Genomic DNA, 27,519 nt, shown 5'->3' with positions numbered 1-27,519 from the left:
CTCATGGGAACCTAATCAAGGCGTTTCCATAAACAAAAAAAAAACAAGGTTTTCGTTTGAAATTTCATGGACTTCTACAAAAAAAAAAAAAAAAACAAGGTTTTTATGCTTAGCCCACAATTGGCATTTTTTTAAATAGAAATAACATGCATATCGTCATTTTATTGAGTCTTAGTAGGCCTGAAATCATTTGGAAATGCATACTGCACACCTGTTAATGCCTCGTTTGCATGGGTAACTAACATGTTCCTAAGCTGCTCCCATATGAATGTTTAACAAAGAAACACACTTATCTTGAACACACTAACATTGTTTGATATCATTGCATCTCATTAATATGTTTGTCCAAGAATGATAATGCTTTGTTATTCTTTGAGATCACCATTTCATTTACTTTGCATTTTTGGATAATTTTTTACTTGGTTCTTTTTTTCTACCTACAATTGTAATCACAACCAACAAACAAGTCAGAGGTAAATAATATTAGGACTGGACTGTAAAGGGGCAACACCTCTCTAAGGGATTTTATCAAGCAATTGAATGGCATATATGAAGGGCAACTCCAACCTTTAAAGAGGCAGCACTCAAGTCATCCATGGACATTCACCGAAATTCAAAGGGCCAGCACTCAAGTTATCCCTGGACGTTCCCTGCCCCTCATCCGCCCCTGGTGGCAAGTCTAGTGAATTGTCTCCTGGTGTGGTCCTGATCTATGAACCCTGCTCCTACTTGTTTTCCTTTGCAGCTCATCATCCCAGAAGGCTGGCCCCCCTCCAGCCAAAGTCCATCTACATCTTTGATATTGGGCGGCGGGAATGGCTCCCGGACCCTATTGAGGGGCTTGGGGATGTCCTTCTTCAACCTCAGTATCAGCATGGAGTCGAACCGTTCTTGTTTCAAATGGACGGCAACAAGCTGGCTTCGGTTTGGTGCTATCCATACTTTCCAATTGCACAGCAATGTAAGCACTCTCTTCATCCTTTCTTTTTCTTTTTTTCACTCTAAATTTTATCTCTTGTGGTTGAATTTAACGAGCATCGTCTCCTCAACCAGCTCAACCTTCCACTGACCAACCTATTTCCTCTGTCCTTCAGTCTAGCCATGACATTGGAAGTAAGACTAGGAAGAGCGACTTTGGTTCATCCTGACATCTTGGAGAACGCTGCGCTGGAGGAGTTTGATGGCGTTGATAAGCATGTGTCCAAGAAGCTCCAAGTGGATAAATTGTCTCAAGTTAGCTCTGCCTTATCTACCACCCGTCATCAGGAATTCGTCAGTGCTCAAGAAGCTCCAAGATGAAGCGGAGAAACCCAAAGAGTTGAATTCTTCTCTGGTGTCGAAGCTCAAGGATTCCGTTGAAAGAGATTCCAAGTCCTTAGTTAACCTTTTTACTGCATAGTACTTGGAAGGGTTCAAGGATTGCAAGGCCAAGGGCCAGATTCTTTGTCCCCATGCTGAATGGGATAAAGTTCAACCTGACCAACTCGAGGATTGAAAGACTCCTTTATGTGTTTTCGTGTGAGAATTCTGTACGCCGAATATTTCTCTTCTTCTATTCGTTCATTGTCATCCTCATTGTCTTGCTTGTTTTCTTCATCTTGAGCATTTTCATGGTCCGATGTGCTTACTAAATCTTCTTCTTCACTCGAACTCTGCTCACCAAAGAGTCCCTTACCCGGACGCCTGCGCTTTACAGGGAGGGGGCATCCTTTTCATCTGCAATTATCCAACGTTCAGATTAAGCACAGTACGATATGATAATGTGCAATCCCTTAGGCCTCTAGTCGATCAAGCTGAACTTAAGCAATCCTGAGCAAAATTATGTTACCATCATTGCAGTGCTTTCGGCACAAGCACGTAAGGCTAGTACCCCTGCCCACTCGAGCTTTTAATAAAAATTTCAACGTGTAATAAAATCACTTCTAGCAAAAGCCCTTATGAGAAACAGGCGTTTTAATTTGTTCAGAATGCCGAAATAAATAAAGAAACTCATCTCCATATGGATATATGTTCATCAAAATGCTTTGCAGGTAACACTAATTTGGAGAACGAATATATTTCATTTAGTACTTTATAAATCTCTTCTGAGTGAGCGTGTGATTTATCAGCAGCCAAAAACTCATGAAACTCACCCTCTACCTCTATCAAGCTTCGCCCCGGATTCTTCTTCACACCCCTCTCTTTCATCATGCTCCTAACTATCTGTACATCGTCCCACCTTTTCGTATTAGCGCATAAATTTGCAAGCAATACATAAATACCACTGTCTTCGGGATCCAATTCTAAGAGTCTCTCAGCAGAAAGCTTAGCCATCTCAACATTCCCATGAATTTTACATGCATTAAGAAGTGCACCCCAAGCAGACTCTGTTGGCTCCATTGGCATTTTGTTTATCAACTCGTAAGCTTCTTCGAGCAATCCAACTCTTCCTAGTAAATCTATCATACAAGCATAATGTTCCTTTTTCGGCTCGATCCCATGATCCCTAGCCATGCTTTCAAAATGGTCTTTGCCTTCAGAAACTAATCCACCATGACTGCAAGCAGACAAGACCGCCACAAATGTGATAGAATCTGGTTTCAGTCCCGTACTTTTCATTTGGTCGAACAGAGTAAGCGCTTGCTTCGCATGGCCGGCATATGCGGCAATCATGGTGTTCCATGAAACCACATTTCTCTCTGGCATTTCGTTGAAGAGTTGTGCGGCCAAATTTATACCCCCACACTTGGCATACATGTCCATCAATGCATTCCCCAGAATCACACTGCGTAGAATACGCTTTTGATCGATATAGTAGTTGTGAATCCACTGACCCAAATACAGGCAACCCAATTGACCACAAGCAGATAGAGCACACACTAAACTGTCCTCTGTTGGAACCATACCTGACTCCACCATGCCATAAAACAATTTCAACGCGTCATTTGGTCGGTTATTCTGTGTATAACCAGCAATCATCGCATTCCAAGATACTACATTTCTTTCGGGCATGTCATCGAAAAACTTTCTTGCAGAGTCCAAGTCCCCACATTTTGCATATCCATTAACCATGCTAGTCCATGAAAATACATCCCTGACTTTCATGTTGTCAAAAGTCTCTTGAGCCGCAAGCAAACATCCGCATTTCACATACATATCCAACAAAGCATTGAGCAAATTTAGGCTACAATTCACACTCTTCTTTTGTATGTATTGATGAACACTCTTTCCCATACCAATATCTCCCTTTTCGGAACACGCCGAAAACACTGCAATCATAGTAACCTCATTCGGCTCGACATTACTCAACAACATCGAGCCGAACAATTCCATAGCCTCATCAGAACAATTACTTCCTGCATACCCATCAATCATCGCGGTCCAAGTAACAACATCCCTCGTAGAACTTTCATCAAACACTTTGCGTGCAAGACTTAGAAACCCACCCTCGGCATAATAATGCAGCAAACCATTTCGTACCAGCAAATCAGAATCAAAACCCATCTTCCAAATCACGCAATGAATCGAATCCCCCTCCAAAACTCTCCCAAACTGCCCGCACGCCCTGAGCGCAAAAACAAAACTTCGGCCGTCCATCTCCACACCTTCACGAACCATTCGACCGAAAAACGAAAAACCAATTTCTGGAATTTGAGCCTTTGAGTAGCCTCTGATCATCGTGTTCCACATATACGTATTGGGTTTTCCAATCTGGGTGAAAAGAACACGCGCGTATCGAATGTCGCCTCCGTCGGCGAGAGCGCAGAAGGCTAACACCCTGCTGACCGGAAAGGTGTGCGTGATGAGGCCGGTGGTAGTCATTTGAGCTTGAATTTGCTTCAGCTGGAGTATGGTGGTGCAGGATTCCATGATCTGCAGAGTTGGGTTAGTGATTATTACGTTGGTTTTGGAGTTCCATGTGGGTTTAAGGGCGGAGGCTGACGAGAATTGTCTCAGAATTTGGAGCCAGTGAGAAGAAAGCAGAGAGTGGAAGCGGGACTTCATAACATGGCAAATTATGAGCTCAAATGTAAAGTTAAAAAGGATCCAATTCAATCATTTTAGTTTGTTTCTAATTTAGAATAATACTTCACGACCCAAAGAATGAATTTGAATTCCTACTCAAAATTGTTTGTTGTCGATTTATAGAACTTCGTATGATCAAAACCGCTCATGTTATTAATACACTATAAAGATCGCTTCTGCAAAAAAATCAATTAAAATTAAGGTCGTTAGTCATTGAATTGTATAAAAACAGATGAACAGAAGTGGTAAAAGCATTACAAACCATCTATGTATTTGCTACAATAGATTGACTAAATGACCTTAGGTTTAGTTCATTTTTACGTAAATGTCATCTTTACAGGGTGATTTATAAAATGAACGGTTTTGATTATAAGAAAAAACTCTATCATTCGAACACGAAGAGTTTTGAGTAAGAGTTTCTACTCATCCTTGAGTAGCCGAGCACTGTCCTTTAATTTATAGGAAAACTAATGAAAATGATTTGAAAACTTTGATTCTTAACTATAAGAACGAAATAAAGGGTAAAGTGTATAATACTAAGATTGACTTTTTAGTGTAAAAATATGGTTTTTCGTTAAAATGAATAGTACCGGAAACTTTTCGTTACAGTTCCTTAATTTATTAGGTAGACAAACGAGGTAGTCACATTATTGTGCTATTCAATTTAAAGTGAGTTCCCCGCCGCACATTTTGTTTAAACGAGTGAACGCTTGAATTTTACCAAAAGTAGAATCGAATTCCCGCAATTTAGAAGATTGGATTTGCAATGAGATGTGAATGATTTTAATTTCTTGAGATGCCAAAAATTTGTAGCTCAAGCGGTTAATCACATTTGTCGATGCACGGAGGTCTGGCGTTCGATTGTCCTACTCCCAATATCGCTTGTATCAAGAGAACAAATGTACAATTACAAATGTATGAGGTTGTTCTGAAACACCACTCCCCAAAAGAGAAGAAACACTAATGAAATAATCAAACGTAAGTTGTTGTCTATGTTACATAAATCACAGTGAAACAAAATTTAACCAATTTCCCTTCCATATAAGTTCTCTCTATTTAGCTTCAAAAAGTCTTCTTGTTGTACATATATTACAAAATCGATGAATGAGAAACGAAGAATTTGGTCCCTAAACGTCTAAATCTCGAGCATTCTAAGATTGTGTACACTAGACGAGGCTTCAACTTCTGCAACGATAACATCCAAATGAGAACGCGATGGCGCGCTGTGTTGAGCGAGGCAATCCATAATGTGGGAACTGGGAAAGGATCGGGCCTGGGGAGAAATGTGGATTGTCACAATCACCGGTTGGGAAATACTGAAATCTGTGAGCTATATATATGCAAGTGAGTTTCGATCAAGATCAGGCTGTGGTCGACCACGAGTAGGCGTTGGTGGTCTTTGAATGTTGAGCTCCTGCTCAACAGAAGGGATACGAGAGTATGAGAGAGGCAGCAGGGGAAATGATAATCCATTGAAGGCATATACATATTAAACAACGTTATAGATGTGCTTACCTGCATCCATGTGTCGTCTATGACCCGTTCGGGAGATGTCTCCGGTGACTGAAGAGGAGGCGGCAAAGGATGGATTAATTTTGGAACCACAACCAAACCTCTGCCAACGACCAGTATAGCACCAGCATTGTTTGCCGTCCCTGCAAGAAAAGGCCATATGAGACTGCGAGCACCGCAACATGGAAAGAAACTTACAAAGATTTTGCGTACCGCAATAGTTGGTTGCAGAAAAAAGAGTGATCAACTGTCCCTGGGCAAATCTTTCAAATCCATCCATGACACATTCATGAGCTCTTACAATGAGTTGTAATTTGTTTCTCTTACAAAATTCTGCGACACGATCAGGCTGCAAGTAGCAAGAATATATTAGTATGGCGGTACAAGTATGTATATCTTAAGACTTGAAACTATGCACATGAAAGGAGTGGCCGTACAAAAGGGTTGTCGGAAAAAACAAGATTGTAGAGGAGTTAACACAGTCGGACCGTCGGTATTGCCAAAAGAAAATCGATATTGATGTAATGTCAAACTACTGTAATGATGATTATAAGGTAAAACAAACCTGCTCTCAGATCATCAAATGTACAGTTTGTTTGGTGTTAAAGAATGCAGTTTCAATCGGTTGCCTATTCTGTCGCTTGGACTACAGTTGGGTGTTTTCAATAAATCACAAACAGCTATATCTTTGCTATTATATGTGAATTGTCAAATTGTTTAAATTTAACATCATAAGGTGGCCCCCACCTAAACCCTAACAGATACTTCAGTGCACTATCAATGCCAGAAAGAGGAAAACAAAGTCATATGAAGAGTAATGCTCGAGTAGAAATTGAGAATAATAACCCAAAACTGCGACGTACCCCAAAGGTGACAAGACCAGGCCCTCTGGCATTTGGTCTCAAGCCCTCTACACTGTCGTTTTCTGTGGGATCGGACCTGTGTACATATAAGTCAATAGGCTCACAAACACAAGCAATTATATTAACAGCAAACGAACAGATGAACTGAGCAAGAGTGTACCACAAAAGATCCATTAAAATTATAGAGCCAGCATCCATTGTAATGGGTCTTTCAAGCTTCTCTATCTGTTCTACAGAATTGATAGATCTCCCAATGCCTCCATGCATACAGATAATTTTCTTTTCAATCAGAGCAGCAAGTGGGAGATAGTTGAAAAGTTGATTGAACCGAGTCCATGCCCAGATTCCATCATTCTCGCCCTACATGCACACAAGTTACTATTAACTTTTATTATTCTGAAATCCAGAGAAAAGACTGCATCATGTCTGCATAATTAAAACCCGTACCATTCTCTCAATGCATTCAATACGAAAACCAAAGAGTGCATTGATATCAGCAGCTTCATGGTTTCCACGTATTAAGTGAACATTGTCGGGATACTCGATCTGCAAAAACAATCAGGGCATATGGTCAAATATAAAAGTGGGGATTACAAAAAAAAAATATAAAGTAGATTACTTAAAAGAAGAACTTGCCTTCAGTGCAAGGAGCAAAGTTATGGTCTCCAAGCTGTGCTGTCCTCGATCGACATAATCCCCCAAAAACAAGTAGTCGATATACCTGTAACAATAATTAGACTAGCTGAAAAGTCTGATTTATTCCTAGATTCATAGTTTCTATGGGTGTCATCAGCCAAAAAGCTTCTGAAAAAACTCAACATTTTAAAAATTTATTAAATGAAGAATTGGAGTAAATTCTTCATATTTGACTTTACTTCACCAGTAAATATCTGAGTCAAAGTTCTGGTGTAAAACAAATTCTTTCTACAAGTATATAGAAAGATATGGAATGTGCAAAAATAGTCATCTTACGTTATGTCTCCAGCAGCAGATGGAAATCCATATTCATCAAATAAGCGCATTAAATCACCAAACTGTCCATGAAGATCACCAAATACTTTTACTGGGGCTTTCAGCTGAAGAACTGTTTGCTCGTGCATAAATATCTGTTCAGCAGCATAACAAAGTTCTCCCACTTCATAAGAATCCAGAAAAAACTTCCTATTGACAGGGGGTTTCCAGTTTCGAGGTCTCAACAATGTAGATATAACCTGCAAGGTAATAGATAACCAAAAAAAAAAAAAAAACTGTCAATTAACAATAACAAAAATTCCTTCCAGAAATAGTGTGTAAGAAGAGAGAAAAAAGATCAAATGTTAACTGATGCTTGCCTTCTTATGTAGCCCTTGTGGAGACTTCTGCCTGGTGTACTTTTTGTTGGGATGTGATACGTCATTGTTCATTGGAATCGTTCGTCTGCTCTCATTTTCAAATTGATCCAAAGACAACTGTCTTACCATCCCACCCAAGTTGCCTACAGCCTCTTTGGCAACAACAACCTACAACAACAGCAATTTATAATTTATGCCACTTAAAGATGAAAATTTCCCTCCATTAGGTTTTGATGCAAAAGACATACAGCTCTGTGATGAAGACGAACATCTGCCTCGGTGTCACTACCATCAGACAATGTTTCTGCAACTTGTGAGTTATCATCTGAAACGGATGTTTCTTCAGAAGGAGTAGCAGATGTTGATTGCACAGCTTGCCAAACAGCACTAGCTGCCTCAGCTTCGGCAGCAGAAGCCTCCCGGAGTTTCTCCATTGAATTTTTGTCCATGCTGCCAAAAATAATGATGTTTGGCACAAATTATGAGCACGTAGCTCAGTCAAAGTACTTGGTAGAGAGGGAAAAGAGGATATGGAATAATACCTCAAGCCAGTTGACGAGGGACTCTCAGGTTCACCATCAGACGATGATGTCCCAAAAGTCCTTGTGTTAGCATGAAACATTCTGGGACTGGATACGGTTGGGGATCTCTCAGACGTTAAAACAGGCGAATTACCTTCAGACTGAACTGATGAATTTTCTGCAACCAGGAAATCATCTAGGAGGGTGTCTGTACAAGAAGATAAACAAAAGATATTAAAACATGATTGAACCACATAAGCAGAGGAAGGCTGCATCCATTATTCAATTACATTAGTCATATTTTCATTTAGGTTCTAAAGTCTTTACCTCCTTTAAGACCACCATAAATATATATACGAACACCAATAGATGCAGCTGCATGGCGAGAACGACGCATGAGCTCCAAAGAAGGATCATGGTCATTCTGTCCCTTTCCTGTCCGTGAGGAAGTCACAAGCCCATTTCTGTCCAACCAAACTCCAGCAGCAGTGTCCAATACTATCAAATAAGGAGAAAGGAACATAGAAACAAAAGGTATTAAGAAAACTTAATGAGCTTACAGAATCATGGTGACAAATTTCGCAACCAAAACATTACCTGCAATAGCAGCTTCACCTTCTATACCACGACCTCCCCTAAGAGCACCTCCTGTGACATGTAATCTTGCACCAACAAAAACCTGATGACAGAATATGTCAATTGGATGCTAAAATAAGGTTTGAGCTCAAAAGGGTAAAGATAACTCAGAGATAGTCAGCTAGTTGAGTGGGAAATGAAAAATGAAATAGTACAACAAACACTATATGATAAGTATGGTTTCTACTGCCAAATATATGTTCAGTAAACCATGTGCTTCACTTCAAAAAAAAAAAAAAAAAAAGGAAAAAATACAACATACAAATGGGTAACTTTGCATTCCTAGTTTATATATTAGCACTTACCGCCGCATGTTGATATCTTGGTGAAGGGGATACACCAGGTGCAAGGGTCCACTCCCACTGACCATTCCTATGCATAAGCAGTCCATAAGCGTCTGCTAGTGGCTGTGGGAGCATAGATATGAGCAAATCAAACAAAATCAGATAACCCGTTTAGCTCAAAAGACCTCCAGTATAAATTGATAAAGGCAAAATACAAGAATGATAGAGAGGTAGACTCAGATTCCACATACCGTTCCAGAAATATCTCTTCCACCACAAAGCAAAAACATACCATCTGAGCGAGAACTGGCTGTTGCATACCTGCAAAATAATCTTGGCTCAAAACAAAATCCACCAGAACTTTCACAACTTTTCACTTATCGACATATGAATATTACTCACATTCTAGCAGACGGTCTATCCCCTTCTGGGTTCAGCCTAGCCCATGCATAAGGTTTCTGAGCAGTATCCAGAGCCCAAGCGTCCGAATGAATTCTTTTTCCTATAAAAAAAATATTAAATAAAGACAGTAAACATCAAATGCTTCAAAAAAGGCCCTGCATTTGACAACAGTGAAGCGTATGGATAGCAAACGCGTAGGGTTTAGTGAATACACACACCATCGTTTCCGCTGACGGTAACAAGATATCTTTGAGCAACTAAGTCCATTACATGGCCGTAGCGAGGCCCGGGTCCTTGCCCTTGTACAACCACTCTACGGACAGACAACAAAAACAAAAGTACAAATGTTTTGTACTGCAATTTTGAGCATTAATCAATAAACTCTGAAGTAGAACAAGCTCAGTTAAGGTCAGTTATACTCACCTGTGCCATTTAAATTTATCGTTGGCTAAGTCCAGCACGTAGAGATCATCTGTGGAATGCCCAGCAGGACCTATACCGCCCTAAGCATAGAAATTCACACATATCAAGTTTAACACTCATTCAACCCAGTAAGAAGTTAATTCATGAACTTTGAAACTATCAGAAACCCAGTAAAAGAGAACCTCTAAACTTATAATCCATCTCTAAAACCCAGTAAATACAAAAGCCTCTAAATTTCGAATCATTCTTCGAAATATATAACTCAATTCACCTGAAATACAACCATAGTGCCCACCGCAGCTGCTGCGTGAGCTGCCCTCGGAGAGGGTGGCTCACCTGCAGGCCTCATTCTACAAAATTGGAACAACCCCGAAAGCAGAAAACGATCAGTAAGACTCCATTTCAATTCCAACAAGTTTTTTGAAATACGAAAACCAAAAATTAATAAAGCAATTAGAAAATACCTAGTCCATTTCCTGGTGAGAATATCATAGGAATGCACCGAATTGGTCACCCCAGCTAACCCTACATTCACAATCAATCAAATTCCAAACAAAACCAAAATCCAGATTCGAATTGAAATAGTGAAGCAAACATCGAGGAGGGAGAGAAATGGTAACTGATGCCAGGGGCGGAGGACGCGGCACCGCCTTCAATGGCGGTGGCACCGCCGAAAAGGATGAGACGGGGGCCGTGGGTCTTGGTGGCGGCGACGGCGGTGAGGGTGTGACTGCAGCGCGGACCAGGGGCGTCGTCGTCGCAATCCCAAAAGGTCTCGAGAGTACGATAGGTCGGAGCCGGGAACAGCCATGGCTTCGAACCCATCAAAACCCAAACCCGGAAGCAGGAGCACCACCACCACCACCAGCAACTAGCAGAGCCGTCTGATTTGATCTGCTGATTCTCTCTCTCTCTCTCTACTTTCTGCGCGGGGACGATGATGAAGCTTTGATCGCTGTTGGCTGTGATTGTGGTGCTTCTGGGGCCCGGCCCTCGGCTCCGGACACTTTAATTTTATTTTTTCTTTTTTTAAATTCTTTTAAATATATATTTTGTTGGAATTTAATTGAATAATCGTGGAGGTCGGTAGAGTATGACGACGCTACGTAGTATGGTCAACGGCTTCATATTTTCGTAAGAGAGAATGTCAAAACACGAGACTCAGCTATGGCCCAACTCTTAAATTTGTTATTTTCGTACCTTTCGTGTCGAGTTAAAAAGTCATGTTAAAAAAAAAAATTTAGCTCACTTAGGACCAGTAGCTTATACAATAGAAATATCTAGTTTCGTTGTATAATCAATGCACGTATTATGTTGATATTTTCTACGACTATGAGAAAGTGTAGTGTCTGACGCTCGTATAAAGGGCACCATGCGCAAAGGTGTTGAGACCATGGGGTGTGGTGGGTGCTCCGATGAGTCGAATTTAAAGAATATCTACACTTTTATAGGTGTAATTGAGTACTATACGATAACTTTCAGTAGTATGACAGTCTACTGATATTTCTCTGTCACTTGTAAATGAAAAGTCTAATGTTCGACACTTATGAATGAATGACATAAACATCGTCATTAGAAAGAAGAAGAAAAGTATTACTACGTGTAAAGTGCTCTTTCTCCTTGAAGACTATTAAAAAGTTGAGATAAATGCATAAAGAAGTTCAAAAATGGAAAAAGAAGTAGCAAGTGAATTTGGCGCACAAAGTCAAACGGTGTTAACTCAGAACCTAACGATGCACAACACAACATTTTTCACCTCCGTCAATGCCCGTCAGTCGACGCCAACGGTCAGGTCACTCAGACCGGCAAAATTTTCGGACACTAGGCAGGAAGAATGTACAAGTGGCCTACTTTTCGGTAAGAGAGAAGAAGCGCACTTCCGTAAGTTACAAGGTGCTCTGCGGGAAACAAACTCTGAACTTTTCTAGACCAATGTCATCATTAAACATCAGTTCAACTAATCCGACAGATGATATGATATATACCAGAAACAAGACGATTATATTCCCGACAAGGAAGAAATTTAATAGAATGAATTGTGATCAGGGGCATGGATTCGGAAACCTCTCATGAACCTTGTTAATTTCCGCGATTACTTCTGGTGTGAGCTCGACCTTGCATCCATCTACAACCTCTTGAAGTTGCCATGACTTGGTTGCTCCAAAAACAACACTTGCAACGAGGGAGCGACTCAAAACAAAGGCTGCCAAATGCAAAGAACGTAGATACTGAGTACAAGGTCGATGACTGTAAACAACTGCGATATGAACATAGTTTAAGGACAACCACATTGTATATGTCAAATCTACAAAGGATGTGTTAGCTCAAGCAATTAAAAGAACTACGGTTTTAATCCAACAATTGAGAGCCAGCAATCATTCTGCAATCAGTATATTGGCTGTATGGTTTAAGCAACCAGGTCAAGAAAAAGGGAAGAGGAACGAGTAGATTCGGAACTTATCTAGAAGTAATACTTCTTCATTTATAATTACAGACGTTGTAGTTAGCAACATCAATTCTCTGAACTCAAAACAACAGTTCTACATGGACAAGTACAAGGAGAAACCATGAGAGAGAGAGAGAGAGAGAGAGAGAGAGAGAGAGAGAGCGAACCTATTGCGAGAGATACTGGATGAAGACTGTACTTTTCTGCAATCTTAATGTATTCCTGTGAACATAAAAGAACAGAACTGCAGGTATTCATCAACTGCTATGGCATATATGCAGAAACACCCACCATCTACGTATGATACACTAAACAAAAGTACCATATCGCCAAAAAGAAACAGCTGGGCATGCAAAGTAAGACATAAATTTGAGATTGAAATAAAATTCAGTAAAAAGGTACAATTACAATATTTGTAGCGTGAATTTTAATCATTATGGATAACCAATTCATTTTTAAATATAGTTGGGAGACTTTACCCAAGAAATGGGTAAAAAAAATGGAAAGATCAGAACATGGGAATAGGTCTGATACCAATACGGACTACCCATTTCAATTGTTGTGCTTTCTTAAATTGCATACCTATACAAGGGTTCAAGTTTCGATCGATATTTGCGGAGTTGATTATCCTTCTCGAAAACGAAGATTTGAAGTGGTCTATAATTTACTGAGTACTCGGTATAATTCACGCATTCATGCACAAACCAGTGCAGACGAAGTAACACGAATATCTCCGGTAGTCAGTCTATTTCCATCAGCCGGCCGGTGGGAGCGAGATTTATACGAGTTTAAAAATGTGTTTTCTTTAACTTTCTTAAAATTTCTTTGAAACCCTGGACTCAGAAATCTTCAGTAACCTATTAAAGTTAAATTGTTAAAAGAAGAACATATGTACCAGGGCTGCTGCTCTTATGATGTGATTAGACAGGTTGTATCTGGATTCCCCTTCCGAATATTTCCCTGGCGAAGAAACATAACAGTTTTGTTGATACAAGATCACCACTTGAGAGTGCAGAAAACACCTACGTTCTAAAATATTAGAGGGAAAGTTTTAAAACTGACCTCTAAAAACATTCAACCGAGCATCTGGTGGACCCCCATCAGGCGAAAAATACTTCCCAGAGAGTATACCCATTGCAAGGGGGCTATAAGCTAGTAAACTGATCCTAAAATATTGAATTGAACTTTATCAAGAAATGGGCAAGCGCAGGTCAAATTCAAACAAATTTTCCCTATAGTTTCATGCATGATAAATAGTTTAGTTTTTACTGAAATCTAACACTTGAATACCTCTCATGATGACAGCATTCAGCCAATCCAGAATCAAAAGTTCGGCAGAGCAAGCTGTATGCGTTCTATCAAATAAACAATAAGTTGAATTAGTCCAAAAACCGATGGAGAAATACAGTAACCATTTGAGTGAGAGTATGATTTCTATCAAATAGACAACCTGCAGAGACACAATCTTTGGACGGTAAGTGCTCCTTTCAGCCACCTGAACAAACTTCATGACACCGTACGGTGTTTCATTACTAAGACCAACATATCTGATCTATAAAACAGAACCTTTCAATCACTATGCCATCACCTTGTTCTCAAAACATTGCTATAAAGAGGAGAAAAACACCAACAGTATGAAACTAACCTTACCCGAATCAACGGCTCTCCCAAGAGCATCCAGCTGTTCCTCTATAGGAATCGAACAAAACTGTCGGGTTGGATCATATTCAGTTTCTCCAAACATGGGAACATAGCTACAAAAACAATCATCAATCAGCTGAAAGTTTTACTAAACGCTCGGTGCACATTGAAGCACAAGTTTATCCAAACCGCAGTGAAGTCAAGCAAACTTCTTTGTGAAGTACACGTATACAGTTGGGGGCAAGAAATAAACTTTGAACAATATCTAGCAATGGGATATCCAGAATTAAAATTAACTTGAATTTTCCACTAATTTCACAAACAACTGAACAAAAAAAAGTCTACACACAAACCGATCGGGCCAATGAATCTGATAAAGATCAATGTAATCCGTCTGCAATCTCCTTAAACTGCATTTAATCATTACATATCCCATCACTAAGCAAGCCATAACACAAAGTGCTTAAGCAGAACTAAAATTATGAACTATATGCTTGATCAAACCTGCCGTCAATGGCATCGGCGATATTCCTGGCATCCAAACACTTGGGGCCATCTCGAATCCAAGTCATCTGCCCAGACGGTCCCGTAACCTGCATCAAAAACCAAAAGAAATCTAACATAATAACACCATTGGCGTGAATTGTTAGAACCAGAGCTTTATCAAGTACCTTGGTGGTCAAAACGACGCTGTCCCGAGGGATTTTGCTCTCTCTAATCCAACGGCCGAGGTACTCCTCGCTCCTACCCTGAGTCTCTGCTCGCTGAACCACCGGGTACATTTCTGCCGAGTCGAAGAAGTTGATTCCGGCCTCGAGAGCTCCGCCGAGGAGCCGAAATGACTCGGGCAACGAGTTTTGCTCGCCGAAAGTCATCGTCCCTGCGAAGAATGAGTCGGATTCTCAGTGCGAATGCGAGGGACAGTATTGGAAATGGAGAAGGGAGAGTGACGAACCCAAGCAGAGCTTTGAGACTGTTAGATTCGGTGCGAGGTTAACGAGCGGCACCGCCATTGCTTCCGCCGGAGAAGCTCTCTCGGAGTTTGTGAATTGCGAGAGGGACGGCGGGGAACGAGAAAATGGAAGTGACGGATTTCGGCGGTTCTATTGTTTTTGTCGGGATTTCAGGGGTTGGACTGATAAAACGTCGGCAATGTTATCCTTACACCCATTTTTAATTAGGAAAGTTAGAGAAAAATTTCTATTTTAATGAAAAGTTATTTTTAAAAATATAATGTATAATACCATGAAAAAGTATAAATATAATTTTTTGTTAAAAATAAACAATATCAAAAGTATTTTATTAAAATTCCCTTTAATTTTTCATCTGCTCCTCTCAATTTTTCTTTGTCAAATTAAAAAAAATTAATAGTAAAAAATTATGCACATAAAGTAAAACTAAATATGTGAACAATGCTATTCTAAAAAGATAGAGCTTTTATTTTTACACTACTGCATATTATACAAATTAGCATCTCCACCCACGTTAATATGCACTCGTTTAGCAAGTGTTTTTAAACAATTAAAAAAATTGAAATTTTTTTAAAATTAATTCTTAATAAAAATGTAAATTAATCATGGAAAAAAACTCCAATGCTTCATACAAAAAAAAACTTTAAATACTTTTAAAATCTAAAAATATTTTTCCTTAAAAACACTCCCAATCGTTTAGAAACATTTGCCAAACCAAAAAACCAACTTTCTAGAATTATTATATAAACCTTAGAAGCTATTGCCCTAAATAAAAAATAAACAAAATTTATTATTTACACTTTAAATCTTTTATAATTAAAAAATACACTTATAAAAAATGTAAAATAAAAATTTTAAAATAATAATAACAAATCTCTTTTTAGAATACAATTATAATCATTTCCTTTTACTATTTTGTTTTCTGACATCTAAATCCTTTTTCATTTTACACAAATCAATTGCACCAATAAAACACTTTTTTCAGACAACCAATAGCGCTTGCAAATTAAATTGTTAAAAAAAATTAAATTGTTAAAAAAAAAAACTAATCTTTAAAATCAAACCCGCACCAAAATGCAATGTAATCCACTCTTGAACACAAAAAGTTGCAAACTTTTCCAGGTACCAAACAAGACTAATAATAAATCTGTATTAAGCCTGAAATTTCCCAAAATTTTACAACCCATAAAATTCCAGATTACAACAATACAACCCTAAAATTCTTGTGAGGCGGATCCAATTTCGCCTTTCCCTTTGCCAACCTTCTTCGGCAGCAGATTCTGATGGATGTTGGGCATAACACCGCCGTTTGCGATCGTGACAGCCCCCAAAAGCTTGCTCAGCTCCTCGTCGTTCCGCACAGCCAGCTGAATGTGCCTCGGGACAATTCGGTTCTTCTTGTTGTCTCTGGCTGCATTTCCAGCAAGCTCAAGCACCTGTAAATCCAATCGAACCAAATCGTTTCAGTGCAATTCTGGCATTTTCTTAGAAGCCAAACAGCAACTTGAAGCAGAAAATGAACATAAGCTTAGCAGTAAATTGTTGAAATTTTCAAAATCAAGTCCAATCAAAAGCCATTCACAATGAAAACAATTCAAAATGTAACTGAAATCAGAAGCCGAATTTAATTCCAGATTTTTCTCAGTAGCCAAACAGCACCAAGAATCTAAAATCAGATAAATAACACAAAGCGCAGCAATAAATTGTTGAAATTTTCAAAGTTATGAAAATCGAGTCCAGTCAAAAGCCATTTTCAACGAGAACGATTCAATGTATAAAAAATCGCATTACAAACATTACTCGATTCAGCATTTTCTCGGAAGCCAAACAGCACCCGGAATCGGAAAATGATAAGAGAAATGAACAAAGGAAATGAAGCGGATTAGAGCACAAACCTCAGCAGCGAGATACTCGAGGACGGCGGAGAGGTAGACGGGGGCGCCAGCGCCGACACGCTCGGCGTACTTGCCGGCCTTGAGGAACCGCGCGATACGACCGACGGGAAACTGGAGGCCGGCCTTGGAAGATCGGGAGACGGATTTGGAGGCCTTGGGCTTGCCTCTGCCGCCTTTGGAGGTCGGAGAACTCATATCGAATTTTGAAATTCAGATCAGAATCCGCAACCCTAGCCGCGAAAATTCGAGAGGAAAAGCGACGGTGCGATTGCGGTGGGGGGCTTGAAGGGTTTGGGGAAGGGAGCGGGTTTATATAAGAGCGAGTACTGTGTTTTGATTGGCTGATGAGGTTTGGCGCGGATCGCCAGCGTGGAAATTTGATTTTTGGCGGGGAATTGGAAAAAGAGGGAAAAATTTTAGGACGAGGGAAGCCCGGAAGGTGCGTCGATGGCTCAAAGTTTCAAAACTGTTCCTCCAAAACGGTGAGCTTTGGTCACTTTTGCTAACCCAGTGAATTTTGCTGACAGCACATTTTCTTGCATGAGTATTTTTTTTTTTTTTTAAGGGCGCGTTTGTTTGCCAGTACTAACTTTATTGCATGAGTCTTTTTAAAATTTAAAAAAAAAAAAGTGCATGTTTGTTTGCTCGCAATAAGTTTTATTGGACTGGACTAGCTTAGTTAGGATTACAACTTTGTGTTTGGTGCGAGCAAAAAGTGACTTTAATGAGACTAAGTATAGGTTTGGTACTGAGGTGGTTTTATAAAAAAATTGGTATAAAAAAAGAAGGTGTTTGGTAAACACTTAAAAACTGCTTATTTTCACAATTTTGGGTGAAAAAATTTGAAAACATGAATCAGTAAAAATGAGTTTTGAAAAAAAAAATTAAAAACATGAAGCAGCATAAATGTTGGATTATATGTTTAAAATAAAGTTTATAAATATTTTTCTTTTAAAAATAAAGTATATTTAGTAATTCACCTTTATTTGTTAAGAAAATTAAATTAATGGCACATCTAGTATTATATCTTTTTTGATCATTTCACACAGTTACAGCTGTTTTACATAAAATTTTACCAAACATTATAATGCTGCCTTTTTTTCCAAAAGTACTTTTACAAAAACGTTTACCAAACACTCTACTAATTTATTTCGTAGCTGCTTATTCTCACAACACAGCAGAAACAGTTTTTTTTTTAAAGCACATCAATACCAAACCAGCCCTAAATCGAACTTGTGTTGACTAAATGCTTCATTTGGTGGTCTTAGTAAAACCCCCAAAAAATAAAGGATTGCTAATCCCGTGTCCAACACATGCATCATTTGCACGCTTGCATCGTCTCCAACTCTTTAAAACCCAACTACGGTAACAAGTCCGATTAAACTAGAGAGACACTTGAATTCCCAATATTAGAGGAAACAACTAGCAGGCATTCTGGTGAGGGAACATGGAGGAAGTCGAGGATCAAAATCGTTCTAAATAAAGTTATAACATCATCAACCAGGATAGAAATAAAGGGACTTTAACGAAAAGTTCTCGATATTGTTCACTTTAACAAAAAACCACATTTTTACAATAAAAAGTCAATAATGGTACTATTCATTTTACCATTTATTTTGTCTTTATCGTTAAAGCTCAAAGTTTTCAAGTTATTTTCATTAGTTTTCGTTAGAAATAAAGCAAAAGACGCGTCAATTAAAACAAAATTTTCAATTCATTTTAAGTGCTAGTAATCTTGATTCTCGTAGTATACATGGGTTGAAGAAACCATTAAAACTCATCACCATTCCCATCCACGTTATACAAACATCAAAAAATTAACACAAATATATACCCATTGATCACATAATGTAACAAGAAACTCGACAATCACGGTGTCACGAAAAAAACCTAGTTATATCTGCAATTTGACGTTATTTCAAATCAATCGTACATTTATTACTGCGTTATCAACACAAAATACCGTCACGTTGACGTTACAACGTAGGTTTAGCTCCGTGATAGGCGTTTATTTCCCGGCTAAACTCGCTCTTTTTCATGACGCAAGGGTTGAAAAGAGCAGGGTGGTTCTTGAAGTTGAAACGGTCCAAATTGGTGGGAACAATTCCCTCCAAGCTCTTCACATTGGCCCGAGCTCCATGAGCAACCAGCAACAGAGCCACCTCCACGTGCCCCGCCTCCGCCGCGCAGTGCAGCGGCGTGTAGCTGGCATCGTCCACGGCATCCACCAGAGCACCATGATTAAGCAACACCTTCACACACTCGATCCTCCCTTTGAACGCCGCCCTGTGCAAAGGGGTCCAGCCATTCTGGTCCCTCCCGTTCACCTCTGCCCCCTCCGCAAGGCAACTCTTTATCCCGTGAGCGTCGTCCAACCTTGCCGCCCGGTTCAGGACGTCGTCGTATCGCAGGAAACCCAGCAGTCTCGTGTGCCCGTTCGCGGCGGCGAGATCGAAAGCCGTCCTTCCGTCTTTGGTGACGGCGTATTTCACATTGGAGCAATTTAACAAACACTTTGCGGCCCCCAAATGCCCCTTCTCCGCCGCCCAGTGAAGCGGACTCCAACCTCTACAGTCCGTAACCTCCGCATTGCCTCCGATAGAAATACAAAACTTCAACATCTCGACATGGCCGTGCGCGGCCGCGATATGAATCGGAGTTCGACCTTCCTTGTCAACCAAATTCACGTCAATTCCACCGAGAGTCTTGTACAAAATCTCAAACAAATCGACCCGGTTCATCGCCGCCGCGTCGTGCAAGACCTCGTCTGCTGAATTACCAATTTCACAGCTGGAGGCGATCAGAACCTTCACAATATCAATGTTTCCGGACCGAACACCGAGAGATAGCAAAGACCCGGAATCCGAATCTCTCTGATTCACAACCGCACCGGCGTCAATCAGGTCGGAGACCAAATTAGCATTCCCGGAAGCTATGGCGGGACCGAGCAGCGCCGTGAGCTCAGCCCCAGAGCACCCAGAAATCGCCTTGTTAAAAAACGAATCGAATTCCGAGATCCGGGTGAGCTGAGAAATCAGAAATTCAACCACGTGCGGACCCACAAACGAGATGGGTATAGTAGCGTCCAGGAAAACGTGAGGCCCGGGCCGGCGGAACAGGCGGCGGAGATCCTCCTGGTCGGCTTTCCCTGTGGGGAGCATGGAGGCCTCGACGTTGATGACGGCCTCGACGTTGATGACGTCATGAGGGTTGGCGGTGAGGGAAAGCGGGGGCTGATCGGACGGCTGAGAGAGGAGGAGGGTGTAGGAGGAGGAAGAGAGCGGCGGGATTATGGAGAGGGGGTGAGTGAAGGAAAAGAGAGATGGGTTGGTGGTGGTGAGAGAGACGGCGACGGACATGGTGTGCATGAGGTTGCTAAGCCGGAAGGTTGCGCTGCACTTTTGGTCTCGCTTGAAGTTGAGCTCCAATTCCTTCACGTCTGGCTTCACCAGCCTGTCCATGGCGAAACTGAAACTGAAATTTTCCGGGAAAGTTATTTTCTCGGGAAAATTCGGTGTTGGGGTTTTGGTTGTCTGATGAAAATGGTGATTGGTTTGGTTGTTTGATCTTTTTCTTGGACTTGGATTGTCTGCCTTCTAATTGTGGTACCTTCCGTGCCCTCAGTTTTTGTGGTCACGGTTAAGCCACGTCAATATTTTATATTATTATTATTTTTTTTATTATTTTTATAAAAAAATAATATAAAATATTGACGTGGCTTAACCGTGACCACACAAAACAGGAGGGCACGAGAATAACACCGAAATAAGAGGGCAGACAATCCAAGTCCCTTTTTCTTCCTCCCTTATGTCCTTTTCATGCAAAAGTTATAATATTATTTTTATTTTTTATTTTTTTAAGTGTGTCAATTCAATTTTTTATTGGATAAGTTATTAAGTAATCAAGTGGTTTCATGGTGGGGACTCTGACAATGAAAGAGTGGTTGTTGGCTTGTTTGAATATGGAACTTTCATGTTTGAGACCAAAACTTCTTTTTTTTTTTTCAAAAATGATCAGTCGATGGCTTTGTCACAGCAGCCTACTATTTTCGGAGTCAGAAAAGCTCACAAGGGCATTTATGTTTCTCCCTGATCACCATCATGTGAATATGAAACCTTGAAGATTTAACCACCTTTCTTCGAGAATGAGAGATACCACAGAGAAATCCATATTTTTAATCAAGATAGTATTGTAGCATAACGATATCTCAAATCAATTAAGTAAGATGATATGAAGCTTGGCACGTGATCGTGTTTAGTTAATTTAAAGAAAAACTTACATTTAATCGAAATGTCATTGTATAAGTATCTCAAATCAATCACGTATTATTGTATGAAAATGAAATTTAAGATACTTAATGTTGGATTTTAGATACCATTGAAGTGTCATCTCAAATTGTAGAAAGTTCTTCTAGAGAGATTAATGCAAGAGTTGAAAGTTCAACTGGGATGACCCATGAGGTAGGTTTCGTAGCAGGCTCCATGTTTTGATAATACAATATCCAGAAAGAGAGATCGTATTTGGTCATGAATTCAACAAGTAGTGGCAGATGATAAATATAGGCTCCTCATTTATGGAATACATACTAATTTACTAGAATGAGGATCCTCTCTAGATCCTCTTTGTGAGGATCCTGACAATCCTCCAATCATGTTCGTTTATCGTTTATCGTAAATTGTGTGGTCAGTTTTCATCAGGTACTGTTTATTTTAAATTTTAAATTTTTTAAAAAAAGTACATTGATTTATGACCACACGAAGTACGATAAACAAACGTGATTAAAGGATCCGGCAAAAGATCCTCATTCAATTTACTAATTTATGGCATATGCCATTAGAAAACAAATTAATACATTATAATGGATCTGCCTCAGCGCCAGATTATTTCACTAAAAACATTTTCAGTTATTTTAAAAGAATTTTCAAATACATTTGGCCAGCAGTTAGTTAAAGTTGTTATAAAGAAGTGAATTACTATTGTAATGAACGTTGACTAAATTGATTCTGCATATAAAAATTCTATATGTTGTGTTTTTCCTAAAAAAAAAATTAGTTGTTGTCTTCAACTTGGCAGTCCACCATTCTGAGGGTTTGGAAAACTCACAGAGGCATTTGAACCTTCATTGACCACAATCATGTGATTCATCAGCGTCGTGAATGGAATACAAGACATATTGTGTAGAATACGGGCTTGAAATTCGTCCCTAAAACTCTGGTGGTTGTTCTATATGTTGTTTTTAAGTAAAATCTTCATGAGAGAAATATTATGCCGTGTGCATGATAAGATACAATTGTATGATTTAGTAATATCTATTTTATGAAACACGAGTATAACTATAGTTAGTTATCTTCACATATTCTAAAGTTAAAAGGTGATGTTGTTCAAACATCTCTTTTTACGTACCATACTTTTTTTTTTATTTATAAATTTTATCATTTTTAATTCATTTAATTCGACAGTTAAAAACTGAAAAAGATGTATAAAAGGTAAAAGAAGGTGCGCCTATAATTTATCTATAAAAAATCAATATAAAATGTTGACGTCGCTTAACCATGACCACACAAACAGGAGGGCACGAGAAGTGGAAGGGCAGACAATCCTTGTCCTAAGTTCACATCTATAAGCGTATTTGACCATCATTGCCCTTTGACTAATGAGAATATGGTTTAATTATGGATTAATTTATGTATTTTTTTAATACATCGATATTTTTACTTTAAAGAGAGAATGAGTTCGGTTAAGCCACACAATGGGTAACTTAATTTGGTATTGAATTCGTCATTTACAAGATTCGAATCTAAGACCTCTCACTTCCAAGTGAAGAGAAATACCACGAGACCATAATACTGAGTGACAAATTAATTTATGTATTAAATCTAATAAGATGTTGTCACTTCTTAATAAAAGATAAAGAATATACATATAAATGGACCATTGATTCGAAGGAAAACTAATGAAAAAAATTTAAAAATTTTGAGTTTTAACAATAAAGACAAAATAAATGGTAACATGAATAATACCATGATTGACTTTTTAGTGTAAAAATATGATTTTTTGTTAAAGTGAAAGGTACCGGGAGCTTTTCGTTAAAATTCCCTTGATTGAATGCTTATGTCCAATTAAAATACATTATTTTTTATTTTATTGAACCAAGCTAATGGTTATAATATTTTTAATTTTTTTAGCATATAAAATATAAAAATTAGTGGTCATCTTGCAGCTGGTTTTGTATTGTTTGCATTTCATATTTTGTTCTTTCTTATGAGTTTATATGAAAATTAGTGGTCATCTTGCAGCTGGTTTTGTATTGTTTTCATTTCGTACTTTGTTCTTTCTGATGAGGTAGTGATTTTCGGCTTAATATAAAAACATTGAAAAGCATATTTGGCATATTCTAGTTTTCGTATTAAACAAATTTAGAGAAATCGATTGTCAAAAATATAGAGTGCGTGTAAAGATAATAGAGGTTTTGTCAAATTTTCATTTTAAATTTGTAAGGAGTTGTTCATTTTTCTTGTGAACTTTAATTTTAACTAATTACCTCATAAACTTTTATAATTTTCTAATTTTCCATGAACTTTAATTTTAGGCCATCTCCAACCGAAGAGTCCAGAGGGCCAGAGGGCCAGAGGGCCGAAAATAGCCCTAAAACCGTCTCCAACCGAGGGCTAGGCCAGAGGGCTCTGGAATCTGGGAGGGCCCCACGGGATTGGAGAGGGCTGGAGGGTTGGAGGGCTGGCTGCTTTCGGCCAGCCAGCCAGCCCCAGGCTGGCTTATTTTTTTTTTAATGTTTTCTATTGCTGTCGGTTAAAACCGACAGCATTAAAGAGGTTTTTTTTTTTTTTAATAGTTCTACTATTAGTGTCGGTTATAACCGACACTAATAGTTTGAATGTTTTTTAATATAACGGCTAGTAGCCGTTGTATTATTAGGCTTTTTTTTTTTTTAATGAATTTAAACTTTTTTTTTCCCTTTTTTTTTCCTTTTCATATTAATCAAATTTTGTTTCATATTTTTTTTCAATTCTGTTTTACAAAATTTGTTTCAATTTTTTTTTAAATTCTATTTTTTTCCTATAACTTCTATTTTACAAAATTTGATTCATATTTTTTTTCCTATAACTTCTATTTCACAAAATTTGTTTCATAATTTTTTTCAATTCTATTTTTTTCCTAGGCCATTTATACAACATTAAATTAAATTAAGTAACATGAAACAACATTAAACAATATGAAATAACATTAAATAACATTAACCAACATACAAATTATACAACATAAAAAAACATTTAACAACATGAAACTTAAACAACATTTTTAAAAACATTTAACAACATAAAACTTAAAAGCCTAGCCGTTAGATTTGAATTTAAATTGTAGTTTTTAAATAATAAATTATGTTTGACCCTATGGCCCTTTGGCCCTCGGTTGGAGACGGTTTTTTGTGAAAGGGCTAAAACGAGCCCTTTGGCCCTCTGGCTCTCGGTTGGAGACGGAGGCAAATATGGCCATGTACTGTTCATTAAAATATTAATATCTTGGGGAATCTTGGAGGGCCAGAGTGCTCAAACGAGCCCTCTGGCCAGCCTTCGGTTGGAGATGGCCTTAGCCGATTACTCCCCGAACTTTTATAATTGGCGAAATTCTCCCATTAACTTTAATTTTATAATTGCAAAACACATAATCTTATCCCTAATGTGGACAACATACTATTTTTCTTTTCTTCTGCTAGTTCACTTAGTACACCTTTTTTTAATTTTTTTTATAAACTTTCGGGTTTAGAGTTTTGGGTTGGGGGTTCATGAAGAAAATTGGTCAATTATAAAAGTTCAGGAGGGTATATAGCTAATTAAAATTCAAGAGAGAAATTGACCAATATTATAAAAGTTCAAAGGGTAATTGGTTAAAATTAAAGTTCATTGGCGAAATTGGCAGCTCTTTATAAGTTCAGATAGGAAATCGACCATTACCATAAAAGTTACTAAAGAGTGCATGGGGCGCATTGTCTTGCGCATAAGGTGGACCAATCTTTTAATCCATGCGCATAAGGTGGACTAGTCTTTTAATCCATGCGCATAAGGTGGACCATCCACGCGTCCACGCACATTGGGCGCGTCGCTTTGCTGCGGCCTCCACTTATTTTAGACCCAACCATTGAAGAAAAATTGTGTTGATTTAGGTTTTAATCCAAAAGTCTTTTTTTTTTTGGGTCAAATGATAGATTTGTTAGAGTAGATGTTAGATTAGAGAGCCAACGGGGTTCGAACTCACTCCATAGTGTAAAGGTAACACTCTTTTTCATCATTGTGGTAAATGATCACTTGCAGTTTTATCCAAAAGTTGGAAATGGTCTAATTGTCAAGAAAACTTTTGTTACGAAAAACCTGTTTTACATCCAATGTATGTCCAAAAATAAAAGGGCCTTAAGCTTTTGCAAATCAAACACAGATCATGAGGAGGAAGCCCATCTTGAACAGGCTAAGCACTAACATTTGCAAACTCTTGTCCAAAACACAAAAGGGCCTTATTAAGCATGCAGATCGATTTATCAAACCTACTCTTACACCTCGCTGCTAACGATTTCGTTTTTAGTTTTTTGTTATCATTTTGTACAAAAGAAATGTATAAAGAAAAACACGAACAAAAACTAAAAACTCAAAACAATTTGAAGTTGTTTAAAAGTGAAACCAAATGATTATTAAAGGACTCTAAACGTCTTAACGTTTGATACGAATAGACCCAATTGACTTACGAACAAAACCACCAACTTCTAGTTTGCTAATTTTCTTCTCTTTTTTCATATTACCAGAGACCTTATGCATGGCCAAGATTAGTCGGTTCAGTTGGTAAGGTCTCTATCTTGTGTATCGCCCCATCAAGATGAGTCATGCTACCATCAGTCCTGTGTTGTTGGGCGATTTGTAAAAACCAACAAAAGGGCACGAAAAGACCTTATGCATGAGTTTGTGCTTCCCCTCTCTACATTTACTTTTGAACCTCAACTCCGTAGTTTATACTGAATCAGAATATCGCTCGAATAAAACCAAACTTACAAAATAAAAAAGTTTGGAGCTGTGGATTTGGATTGTACCAAAAGCCCACTTCCTGAATTATGTCAACCCATTTTATTTTGTCCAGTAAAACATTTTGAGGACTAGGCCCATCTTTAACACGACAACACGCTCCTTCACATTACCTTGTACTAGGACATGCTTGAAAATGCCTTTTTAAAAAGTACTTATGTTTTCAAAGCCCTTTTATGATAAGCAAATTGAAATTTCTTGCATATATGAAAACAATTTCTGAAATAAGGATATAACATGTGATTCTTTTAGAAAACACTTAAAAGTAATTTTTTTTAATAATAGGCACTTTAAATCTTTGTATTAAACGTTGATGTAAGCGATTTTAGTAATCCAAATACGTTTTTAGTTATTTTTAAAAATATTTCAAAACGTGCCTTAACAATTTGAAATTGCTTCATAAAAACTAGTAATATGGGAAATCTACGGTCAAAATTGAATTGAAAAAATACTATTTTTGCTTGTCAATCTAATTAATATAAAGTCAGACTGCTGACTACCAGTAATCTAGAATCCCTTAACATGTTCATAACCTATATTTGTTGCAAAGTCTTGTCCAAAAACAAAAGGGCCCCAAGATTCCAAATGAAAAAAAATAAAAAGGAAAACTAACGAAAAGTCCAAAAAAAAATTCCTTTTAATGAAAATTCATTTTTAAATGTATAGTGAATAGTACCAGGGAAATGTATAAATGTGGTTTTTCGTTAAAAGTGAACAGTATTAAGAATGTTTTGTTAAAACTCCCAAAATAAAACCTAACGCTAAAAGCCTTGTCGTTTGATAAAGACAGACCCAAACGGACTTACCAACAAAACCACCAACTTTATTTTCCTAATTTGTTGTTTTTCATATTACCAAAGAGAAAATGTTACGGAGATTAAATATTTAGACCATTTTTTGTAGACCAGACGATGAGACGATTAATAGTTGGGCTCTTTTTGAATGATTTAAAAAAATGAGTCCAATCATCAGCTGCCACATTATATAATAAAGATAGTCTAAAATTTTGGTCTCCGGAACATCAGCCTTACCAAAGACCTTCAATGCATTTTTTTTTAGATTTATCCCTAAGAAGAAACAAGGTAAAAACCAAAGAAACCTATGATGAATCTCGCAAAGGAGGCAAAAACAAAGATGATATCTTTCGGGCACTTTTTAGTCTAAAGTTTGGATTTAGGGTTGTCACTACTTAAATTCCACCCCCATTTCTGTGAGCAGCTTCTTATGTCAAGATACTTGCGAGGTTCGCATGATCCAAAGTCTCCGTTTGAAATTGATCCTATCTTTCGAAAAGTACTTATACTCATAAACGTTGTTGTTATCGTAAGTATGTTGAAATTTTTATTAGAAACCTAACATCTTTCTAAAAAAACACTTGAAAGTCCTCCTTGTAACCCATATGCACCTTATCTTCAAACTTTTCTCTTGTAGTTATTGGGCTTCGGTGGTCCTTAGTGATAATAGATTGAGAATATTTCGATCAACTATAATGACGTATTGATCGAA

General features: G+C 38.3%; 5 protein-coding genes across 6 annotated transcripts; all 5 read right to left on the bottom strand.

Annotated features, from left to right (window-relative positions):
- Positions 1-289: 289 nt before the first annotated feature.
- Positions 290-4,060, bottom strand: LOC103449100 (pentatricopeptide repeat-containing protein At2g22410, mitochondrial-like). Its single transcript, XM_008388382.4, has 2 exons — positions 2,133-4,060; positions 290-1,716 (listed from the first exon to the last, which is right to left on the bottom strand). Exons 1-2 carry the CDS (start codon positions 3,982-3,984, stop codon positions 1,691-1,693), a joined length of 1,878 nt encoding a protein of 625 aa, XP_008386604.4. The 5' UTR covers positions 3,985-4,060; the 3' UTR covers positions 290-1,690.
- An 868-nt stretch (positions 4,061-4,928) lies between these two features.
- On the bottom strand, positions 4,929-11,224 carry LOC103413390 (serine/threonine-protein phosphatase BSL1). Its single transcript, XM_029089231.2, has 21 exons — positions 10,598-11,224; positions 10,442-10,502; positions 10,249-10,327; positions 9,978-10,057; positions 9,773-9,867; positions 9,555-9,654; positions 9,404-9,473; positions 9,174-9,275; positions 8,830-8,911; positions 8,560-8,730; positions 8,254-8,440; positions 7,960-8,161; positions 7,712-7,879; positions 7,353-7,591; positions 7,017-7,101; positions 6,828-6,926; positions 6,541-6,740; positions 6,381-6,456; positions 5,731-5,866; positions 5,521-5,660; positions 4,929-5,419 (listed from the first exon to the last, which is right to left on the bottom strand). The coding sequence occupies exons 1-21, from the start codon at positions 10,800-10,802 to the stop codon at positions 5,336-5,338; spliced, it is 2,661 nt and encodes an 886-aa protein (XP_028945064.2). The 5' UTR covers positions 10,803-11,224; the 3' UTR covers positions 4,929-5,335.
- A 346-nt stretch (positions 11,225-11,570) lies between these two features.
- On the bottom strand, positions 11,571-15,243 carry LOC103449097 (uncharacterized). 2 transcript variants are annotated; one of them, XM_008388379.4, is made up of 11 exons: positions 15,020-15,243; positions 14,736-14,944; positions 14,569-14,657; positions 14,418-14,474; positions 14,069-14,177; positions 13,874-13,975; positions 13,714-13,778; positions 13,486-13,589; positions 13,319-13,383; positions 12,591-12,645; positions 11,571-12,180 (listed from the first exon to the last, which is right to left on the bottom strand). In XM_008388379.4, exons 1-11 carry the CDS (start codon positions 15,075-15,077, stop codon positions 12,020-12,022), a joined length of 1,074 nt encoding a protein of 357 aa, XP_008386601.3. In that variant the 5' UTR covers positions 15,078-15,243; the 3' UTR covers positions 11,571-12,019. The 2 variants fall into 2 exon arrangements, with proteins under 2 accessions (XP_008386601.3, XP_070664675.1); XM_070808574.1 differs by having other exon boundaries at positions 13,874-13,927; positions 15,020-15,219.
- Positions 15,244-16,158: 915 nt separating this feature from the next.
- LOC103449096 (histone H2AX) lies at positions 16,159-17,230 on the bottom strand. Its single transcript, XM_008388378.4, has 2 exons — positions 16,931-17,230; positions 16,159-16,471 (listed from the first exon to the last, which is right to left on the bottom strand). Exons 1-2 carry the CDS (start codon positions 17,123-17,125, stop codon positions 16,250-16,252), a joined length of 417 nt encoding a protein of 138 aa, XP_008386600.1. The 5' UTR covers positions 17,126-17,230; the 3' UTR covers positions 16,159-16,249.
- Positions 17,231-18,747: 1,517 nt separating this feature from the next.
- On the bottom strand, positions 18,748-20,783 carry LOC103449095 (protein VAPYRIN-LIKE-like). Its single transcript, XM_008388377.4, has one exon. It carries the CDS (start codon positions 20,389-20,391, stop codon positions 18,907-18,909), a length of 1,485 nt encoding a protein of 494 aa, XP_008386599.3. The 5' UTR covers positions 20,392-20,783; the 3' UTR covers positions 18,748-18,906.
- Between the last annotated feature and the right edge of the window lie 6,736 nt (positions 20,784-27,519).

The sequence above is a fragment of the Malus domestica genome, chromosome 11 (assembly GCF_042453785.1).
Source record: "Malus domestica chromosome 11, GDT2T_hap1".
In the NCBI taxonomy this organism is placed as follows: domain Eukaryota; kingdom Viridiplantae; phylum Streptophyta; class Magnoliopsida; order Rosales; family Rosaceae; genus Malus; species Malus domestica.
The sequence above is the reverse complement of the archived record's forward strand: the minus strand, read 5'-3'. Positions and strand labels throughout refer to the sequence as shown.

Coding starts and splice junctions, on each gene's coding strand:
- LOC103449100 (XM_008388382.4), bottom strand. CDS start 3,984: ATGAAGTCCCGCTTCCACTCTCTGCTTTCTTCTCACTGGCTCCAAATT. Junction 1,717..2,132: donor AAGCTTGATAGAGGTAGAGG/GTGAGTTTCATG, acceptor GGATAATTGCAG/ATGAAAAGGATGCCCCCTCC.
- LOC103449097 (XM_008388379.4), bottom strand. CDS start 15,077: ATGGCGGTGCCGCTCGTTAACCTCGCACCGAATCTAACAGTCTCAAAG. Junction 14,475..14,568: donor GCCGATGCCATTGACGGCAG/GTTTGATCAAGC, acceptor GATTAAATGCAG/TTTAAGGAGATTGCAGACGG. Junction 13,384..13,485: donor TCGGTTGAATGTTTTTAGAG/GTCAGTTTTAAA, acceptor TTTCTTCGCCAG/GGAAATATTCGGAAGGGGAA.
- LOC103413390 (XM_029089231.2), bottom strand. CDS start 10,802: ATGGGTTCGAAGCCATGGCTGTTCCCGGCTCCGACCTATCGTACTCTC. Junction 10,328..10,441: donor CTCACCAGGAAATGGACTAG/GTATTTTCTAAT, acceptor CCAATTTTGTAG/AATGAGGCCTGCAGGTGAGC. Junction 6,927..7,016: donor CTTTGCTCCTTGCACTGAAG/GCAAGTTCTTCT, acceptor TTGTTTTTGCAG/ATCGAGTATCCCGACAATGT.
- LOC103449096 (XM_008388378.4), bottom strand. CDS start 17,125: ATGAGTTCTCCGACCTCCAAAGGCGGCAGAGGCAAGCCCAAGGCCTCC. Junction 16,472..16,930: donor TCGAGTATCTCGCTGCTGAG/GTTTGTGCTCTA, acceptor TTGGATTTACAG/GTGCTTGAGCTTGCTGGAAA.
- LOC103449095 (XM_008388377.4), bottom strand. CDS start 20,391: ATGGACAGGCTGGTGAAGCCAGACGTGAAGGAATTGGAGCTCAACTTC.